Below are 8,389 nucleotides of genomic sequence, written 5' to 3'. Positions count from 1 at the left end.
CAGAAATAATAACGACCTAAAGTTCGGTCTGCTTCTCACAGAAAGTTGTCAAACGTCTTTATTAGACGTATCATACAGTACATTAGTCTTGCTGGCAATGTTAACGACACGTTTATTGTGGATTTGTGAGTCTTGAAAGTTCCCCTGTTCATTGTAATTGCGTGGAAAACAGTTTCAGATCTTCAGGAAGAAAGTCATAGGGGTTTGGATGACATGAGGGTGAGTAAATGATGACTATGGTTAGACCCTTTGTTACATGCTGTAATTATAGCCCATTAAAAACTTAGACAAAAAAGTTTACAGTGAATTTAATACTTCGAAGTAGAGTCAGATATTACTGGAAATGCATAGACTAACCACGCACCCACTCTATATAAACACCCTTTACACTACAACTATACTGTAACACTTAACAGATGATTAGTTCGTGTGCATTAATGGCATTAAAGTTTGACGCTATATATGAAAAGGTTCATTAACTATTTATTAGTTTAGCATGATAATGTTTGCAAATGACTTATTAATAAAATATATATTATAAAGAGTTACTAAGTTACATCACTGTGGTTTTGTGTTACTGGTGGTGAAACATTAATCCTGTACATTACCAGCCACTGATTCATGCTCCCATACACGCTTTAATGAGCACAATCTACTCCTATCTGAAACACACTGACCAATAGGATCGCTGATAGGCGTGGCTGTGAAACGTGTTGGCCAATAGGAATAAGGAAGGGCGGGGCTGAGCGCTCTCAACGCTGTCAAAGAATTTCCTCATGGATTTGCGGTCTTGGAGTTGTCATGTTTTGAGTTGTGGGAATGTGTTTAATTTGGATATTGTGATCGGCAGTGCGGTGATGTATATACGACTTTTGCTTTTAACTTATTTAACTCTTCCTTGCTGACATCACTGCGATTAGGACATTCCTGGATGATCATCGCAACTTCATTTCTGATAACTTCTTATTTCTCAGTTATGATGAATATGTAAACAGTTCCGCGGTAGATTTATTCTGACTGGGGCTCATGATAAGGATGCTTTTGGTTGGACGCTGATTAATTTTGATGAAAGGACACTTGTGGATTCTTCAGGGAGAAAGAAAAAAAAAACAGGTTTTATTCCAGCATGTCCCGGAGGAAACAGGCTAAGCCACAGTATGTTCTCATCGGTAAGTTTTGTACCACTTTCTGAACTAGCATTGCTGAGGGCGTTTGTTCAAAATCCGCAAATTTAAGTTTAAAAAAAAAAAAAATTTTGGATTTTTTTTTTTTTTTTTTACCAAGGATTGTAATACAAAGCAACTACATTTGTCTACGGCAACTGCTAGTCATTTGAGATTTGTAGGATGTGGTCTGTAATATAATATAATATAATATGTAATAAAATATTATATATATACACATATGTCACTTCATAAACTGGTGTTGAACTCAGAGCATCATTACAAGTTAATCCCTAATAGCAGGGGAAGTTAAGACACTACTTAGGAAAAGTTGTAACAATATGAGAAAAAGAGTAAAATTATGTTATATATATTGCTATATATAAAAACTGCTGGTGGCTCTCTTCACACATTTTCTAACCTAAAAACATATTAAATCAACATGTTAAGTTTTTAAAATCATACTAGTCGATATTTAGTTGTGTGCCACATTTTAAACACATTCTTGTTACTGCAAAAATGTAACATTCCATAAAAAATGTAACACCCAGGAAGTAACATAATTTGGAATTTTACCTGCATGGTGGGAAAACAAGTTCTCAAAGTTCTCATTTTGAAGTTTCTACATTTTTACACAAATTGTTGCTTGACTGACTTTGTCAAACTCAACCATTTAACTCTATTACCAACGTTTTTAGACATGGTCAAATAATATTTTATAGCATATAATAGCATCTATACACTAACATTTTGTCACAAACTAGCTAGTCCCTACTGATGGTAGTTTAATCTGCAACTCTGTTGCTGTTACCTATTGTTTTTGATAATAAAATCCACTGTTGTAAAGTGTATAGAAAAACAGACCTTATTATTTTACCCTATTAATAGATCCTGCTTTTAAATTTTATATTATCTGCAGTACAGTGACATAGTTGATGAAATAACAAATCAAACCTTCTTTTATTAAATCAAGTGTTTGCTGTACCCTGCCTGTTTTTCATTTAATAAAAAAATAATAAGTTGTATACTTCACATCTAAAATAAAACCTGTTAAGGAAATCACTTCTGTTTTACAATGTTAAGGCTATCCTAAACATGCACTCAAAACAAATTAAATAATTTGCTTACATAATTTGAGATCACTATAAAAATGCCATAGAGTTCTTGTAAAATGTAAAAAGATTTTGCTACATAATCATGCATATGATATTGTACTTGGTAACTAGGAAGTAATTCTATAATAAGAATTTTATTTTCCCACCATGTCATTAATTGTGTTACATCTACTGTGTTGTCTTTTGCTAAGCTTTAAGTTTACATTGAGTTGGTATCTAATATGATCTAATATAAATAATTTATCTGTTTTTCTTCTTGAAATTCAGATCATACAATGGAGAGTGACCCCACTCCAACCTGCGATGTCCATATCTGTGAACAATGCTGTGCTGAATTTTCCAGTATAACAGACCTATACCAACATCAGAAAGACTGTTCAAAAGATCAGTTAGTTCTAATAGTAAGTGAAAATGAAAGCCTAGATTCTCCACCTTCTGGCCTCACAATTAATTCCCCATTCTTCAACACTGAGGAGAATTTGGATGGAGTGACAAGTAATGACAATACAGAAGACCTTTGTGACTTTTCCAATGATGAAATATCAGTTGACGAATCGTTACACGCATTTGAAAACAGCAGTCATGATATTGCCAAAAAGTCTCATTTACATCTTGATAATGAGAGCGGTGATTATTCTGATGGCTTAAACTCAGCATACTCAGCTGTACTACCTCAAAAGAATACCTTACTTGAGCTATGTAAATTATCAGCCATTAATAGCAATGTCTTCATTCAGAACCTAGAAAACACCAAAGTCGCTGTTGCTCAGTTCTCACATGAAACTAGTTTAAATCCAAAGACAAGAAATGGTAGCGACAGCAAAATTGCCGCCTCTGGTTTGATTGAGCAGCTGTTCACCCTGCAGGAACAGCAGGTGGAGCAGCTAAAACTAATTGAAGAAATTCAACGCCAGATAATGCTACTACCAGCCCAAAATTCTGATACACCCGTGGCCACAAACTCCTACAATGGCCTGTCTCAAACCAGTTCACTGATAAAATTTAACTCACACCTCTCTGAGCAACTCACAGCAGCTGCTGGGCTAGTAGAAAACCTAGCTGCTAATGCTAAACAGTCTAAACAGGTTATTCCACAAAACACCCAAGATGACCTAAGGGGTAATAAAGGAAACTCCCAAATGACTGATGAAAACAGAGGCAACACTTTGCCATCAAAGATTGGTAGTGATCTGTGTAGTAATCAGTCTTTGCATGGTAACAAAGTCAGTGATGCAGTCGATGGCAAAGCTAATTTAAAAACGCCTTCACAATCTCCTGCTTCAATTACAAATGTGATTCTAAACAAACTCGAACTGCCCCATAAGCCAAACAGCTTTAATATGTCTGCAAACTCCTTGCCTAGTATTGGGGCAATTGTGGAGGACCTAAATGCTTTGACTGCCCTAGCCCAGCATCGGAAAGCCAAACCCCTCAATGTGAGTTTATGTGAACACAAGAGACCATCTGAAGATTGTATATTCAAGCACAAATGCAGGTTCTGTGCCAAAGTATTTGGAAGTGATAGTGCTTTGCAAATACACCTGCGTTCTCACACTGGAGAGCGACCCTACAAATGTAACATATGCGGAAATCGATTTTCCACCCGTGGAAATCTCAAGGTCCATTTCCAACGTCATAAGGAAAAGTATCCTAACATACTAATGAATCCTTATCCGGTTCCAGAGCATTTAGATAATGTCCCAACCAGCACAGGTATTCCATATGGCATGTCTCTGCCTCCTGAGAAGCCTGCTCTTAACTGGTTGGATAGTAAACCTTTAGTGGTTAACTCGCTTGCCTTTAGGCTTCCATCATCTTTGGCAAGCCTTCCACCCATCATTAAAAAAGAGGAGGAAGGGGTATCAATAACCAAACCTCACAGTCCTGTTGTCAGTGAGGTGTGTGAGAGAAGTAATGGGCATCAAGAGGGATTTGGTCGTAGCCCTCCTCTAATTACGAATGAGAAATTGCAAGAGGTTACACAACCCTTGAGCATTGCAACCTTACTAAGCTCCTCAGGGGAAGGTTCAAGAGATGACATTGCTATTAATACCTCGGCCAATACAAGCCTAATAACTAAGCTAAAATCAGAGCAGCTCGAAACCAGATTTCTTTTTGGAAGTCTTCCAAATCCTCCTGGAGCATCTGAGACTTCAAAGCTGGAGCAGTTAGTGGAAAACATTGACAAGAAGTCCACTGACCCCAATGAGTGTGCAATCTGCCACCGGGTTCTTAGCTGTCAAAGTGCCCTTAAAATGCACTACCGCACCCATACCGGAGAAAGACCATTCAAATGCAGAGTGTGTGGACGGGCGTTTACAACCAAGGGCAATCTCAAGACACACTACAGCATTCATCGTTCCATGCCACCTCTTAGAATACAGCATTCTTGCCCCATATGTCAAGAAAAGTTTACAAATGCAATGGTTCTACAGCAGCATATCCACATGCATATGGGTGGTCACATTCCTAATGTCCCATTACATGATAGCTGTGCAGAACCAATGGATCAGGATGCTGACTCTGTAGAAGGTAGGACCTTGGAAGAGGATGCCTTGCCCAGTGAGAACATGGACGCCGCATCTGATTCAAAATACCCAGCCTCTTTACCAGACAGTCTATGTTCCTCACCTGCTTCTTCTGAGTTCGCCAAAGCAACTGGGTCAGAGAGTCAGATTGCAGTTTCAAATGTGGGGAATTTGTCAGACATTAATAATCTGACCATGGGGAATCGATCAGTGGATGAAGAATGCTTATCCCAGAGATCATCTTCACTAGATAGTGATCATGAGAGTATAAGGAGAAGGATTTCGATCAACAATGACACGACACTCTCCTGGAATCCATCCTCCCCCAATGGCTGTGCTTATGAAAGGCAAGGATACACAACCACTGACAGAAACCTGAAATCTGCAGAATCAAATAGCTCAAGCCTACAGCCCAATCTTACAGTGTCTAAGACACTAGATGAAGATATACCAAAAGATAGCCTGACCATGATTTTCCCCATTAATGAGCGGGGATCCCTAAAAAGCAATGTTTGTGATATCTGCAACAAGACATTTGCCTGTCAAAGTGCTTTGGATATTCATTATCGAAGTCACACCAAAGAGCGCCCGTTCATCTGCACTGCATGCAACAGAGGGTTCTCAACCAAAGGTAACCTCAAACAGCACATGCTCACCCACCAGATGAGAGACTTACCTTCACAGTTGTTCGAGCCAACAAATCAGATCCTGATTTTTCCAACAAACCAGTATCTGCCCTCCATGGAACCAGTCATTCCATCCAAACACAATGGGCTCATCAAAAAAGATCCTAAAGATTCACCCATAGGCATAGTTAGCTCAACAGCTTCCACATTACCTGTACTCTCTACACCGACATTAACGGCAACACCACTTCGGCGAACAGCTAAACAACACTTCTGTCACACTTGTGGGAAGACCTTCTCTTCTTCAAGTGCACTGCAAATTCATGAAAGAACCCACACTGGTGAGAAACCCTTCGCCTGCAACATATGTGGACGTGCATTTACCACTAAAGGAAACTTGAAGGTACACCAGTTGAAGGTGTTCCATCACCGATTGCCAATACTTAGAATAGAACAGGGGTGCCAAAACTCGGTCCTGGAGGGCCTGTGTCCTGCAGAGTTTAGCTCCAACTTGCCTCAGCACACCTGCTGGGAACTTTCTAGTACAAGGGTCTCCAACCCTGTCCTTTCAGCTCCAACCCCAATCAAACACACCTAAACCAGCTAATCAAAGTGTTCAGGGCCACTTGATAATTACAGACAGGTGTGTTGGAGCAGTGTTGGAACTGAAGTCTGCAGGACGGTAGCTCTCCAGGAGCAGGGTTGGAGATCCCTGTTCTAGTATGCCTTTAAGAGCTTATTAGCTGGTTCAGGTTTGTCTAATTGGGGTTGGGGCTAAAGTCTGCAGGTCACCAGACCTCGAGGACCAAGTTTGGGCACTCCTGGTATAGAATCATTTGTATCATCCCAGATATGACCAGCTTTCTTACCTACTCTTACCTCATCCTGTTTTCCATCTAGGTTCATATGGGAACTCACATGTGGAGCAGTTCTCCAGCCAGACGAGGTCGACGACTTTCTGTTGATGGTCCATTCCTTAGATCCAATTCTGAGCGATTTCAAGACACTTCCCCCAAAGATGTTGTGGGTAAAGTGCGTAACAGAAACTCCTTAGGCCTCTGGAGCCAGTATACCTCTTTGACAAGTGGCTTGGGTGTGAGAACGAATGAAATACCTGTAATTCAAAATGGTGCCATACCTCACCTCTCGATTTCTGCTGGGCAACTGGAAAACATAGAAAAATTGCAACTCAACAGAGCTTTACCTTGGCTCGAGAGATTGAGCGAAAATGCTGCAACTTTTCATTTCCGCCAACTGGTTGAAGACAGTAAAACAACAGTGACGAATTGAATTCCGTCTTTTAGGATGCAAACCCATACATTCAGATGTGATGCAACTATTAAAATTTTTGTACAAGTGTTCCCTTGGTAGTGACATTAATACAAATTCTGCTGAAGATCTTCACAACTGAAGTAGTGTTGATTGTATTGTATGTATTTGATGTTTTTTGTTGTTTTGCTGAGGAACATTATAAGTATTGTTAATAAGCAGCTATAATCTTTTATTTCACAGTTAAGTTTTTTTTTTTTTTTTTTTTTTTAGTAATTGAAGGTATTCATCCAGCGCATTTGCTAAACTCTTGGCTGTAATAGGTTTAATGATGGATGTGCATTTGTATTATTTAATGGAGAAATGAATCCATATTTATTATTAATTTGTGCTTGAATTATGTGTTCTTTTATACGTACAGTATTTAGATTGTAAACACTAAACTATACTAAAACTATTTATTTAATTTTTTACTATTTTAAAACACTCTGTACATTGTTACATTGGAGGAACTGTTATGTATGACCATATTTCATGTTGTGGCATCATGTCTTGTATATTATGGCAACTGCATAAGTTCTCAAAGCCATTTTTCCATTTTAACTGTCATTGCGTTTGGCTTATACAAAGTGCAAATTCCACTTGCCATTTGATTAAAAGACATGTGCTTTTGTAATTTTACTTAAAGTTGTACCAAATGAGCACCGGTCTCCTCTTTCAGTGATTTACCTTTAACAAAGCAATGATTCTTTCCCTACTTCCACACAAGCAGAATTCATGCCCTTTCTCTCCTGATAAAAATCTAGGTCACCTTGTCCTCCGCATTTACATTTCAATAAACTTACCAATAATAACACATTGTGTTAATACGCAATGATCTTTGCCAACGGAAGATGATACTTCTACAACCAAAAAGAATAATAGAGGCCATTCATCGAGCAGGTACGACTCATCAGCTTTACCTCATGTCTGTAAACCACACGGACAGATGGTCAGCAATGGTTTTAGCATTTGTTGTCTGGACTCCCGCTATGTCTGTTTGATAAAATGTGCTGTTAGCAAATTGTGAACGTTGTGGTTATTATTACTGTGATCACTGTCATATGGCTAACGAGCTATAATATGGCATCTTTTATAATTGTATTTGATCAGAGGTAGCTGATCCCTACTGAGTCTTTGTTCCTCATTTTATCCAACACTTGTAACAAGAAACAAAATAGGACATATTAATGGGTGTGCAAAACTGCGTGACTGGAGTTTCCCAGCAAGTTCTGTATCTTCCTGCAGAGTTGCTTTAGTATAACTAAAAACATCTGACTCATTGAGGTCCGTTGAGTAATATGTCCATTGAGTGTCCACAATAATACAACATGCCAAATCCCTCAGTGAATAAGATCTGCCCTCTTAACTGTCAAAGTCCATTAAACACTCTTCCCATCGCAGAGACCAGCTGACGGGAACCCAACACCATCCCGCCTGCCACCATTAGCATTATAAAATGAGCAATCAGCTAGAATGAAGCTCAAGGGAGTCCAGAGCTCTCCAGATACATATCTGATTCAAACAGATGGGAAGCGCTGGAGGTGTAAGCAGGCGGATAAAGACCTGACGGGTGAACTGGGTGAAGATATAGGGTTCGGCTGATGCTTTACATCCCCAGATGTCACAGATACACGGATGCTGCCAAA

The 8,389-nt window shown here is 39.1% G+C and overlaps 1 protein-coding gene across 2 annotated transcripts; it reads left to right on the top strand.

Moving 5' to 3' along the window:
* The first annotated feature begins 791 nt into the window (after window positions 1-791).
* Window positions 792-7,724, top strand: sall1b (spalt-like transcription factor 1b). 2 transcript variants are annotated; one of them, XM_051099476.1, is made up of 3 exons: window positions 792-1,169; window positions 2,546-5,835; window positions 6,333-7,724. In XM_051099476.1, exons 1-3 carry the CDS (start codon window positions 1,127-1,129, stop codon window positions 6,720-6,722), a joined length of 3,723 nt encoding a protein of 1,240 aa, XP_050955433.1. In that variant the 5' UTR covers window positions 792-1,126; the 3' UTR covers window positions 6,723-7,724. The 2 variants fall into 2 exon arrangements, with proteins under 2 accessions (XP_050955433.1, XP_050955434.1); XM_051099477.1 differs by having other exon boundaries at window positions 2,546-5,773; window positions 6,333-6,513.
* The last annotated feature ends 665 nt before the right edge of the window (window positions 7,725-8,389 follow it).

Source organism: Labeo rohita, chromosome 25 (assembly GCF_022985175.1).
Source record: "Labeo rohita strain BAU-BD-2019 chromosome 25, IGBB_LRoh.1.0, whole genome shotgun sequence".
Classification (NCBI taxonomy): domain Eukaryota; kingdom Metazoa; phylum Chordata; class Actinopteri; order Cypriniformes; family Cyprinidae; genus Labeo; species Labeo rohita.
The sequence above is the reverse complement of the archived record's forward strand: the minus strand, read 5'-3'. Positions and strand labels throughout refer to the sequence as shown.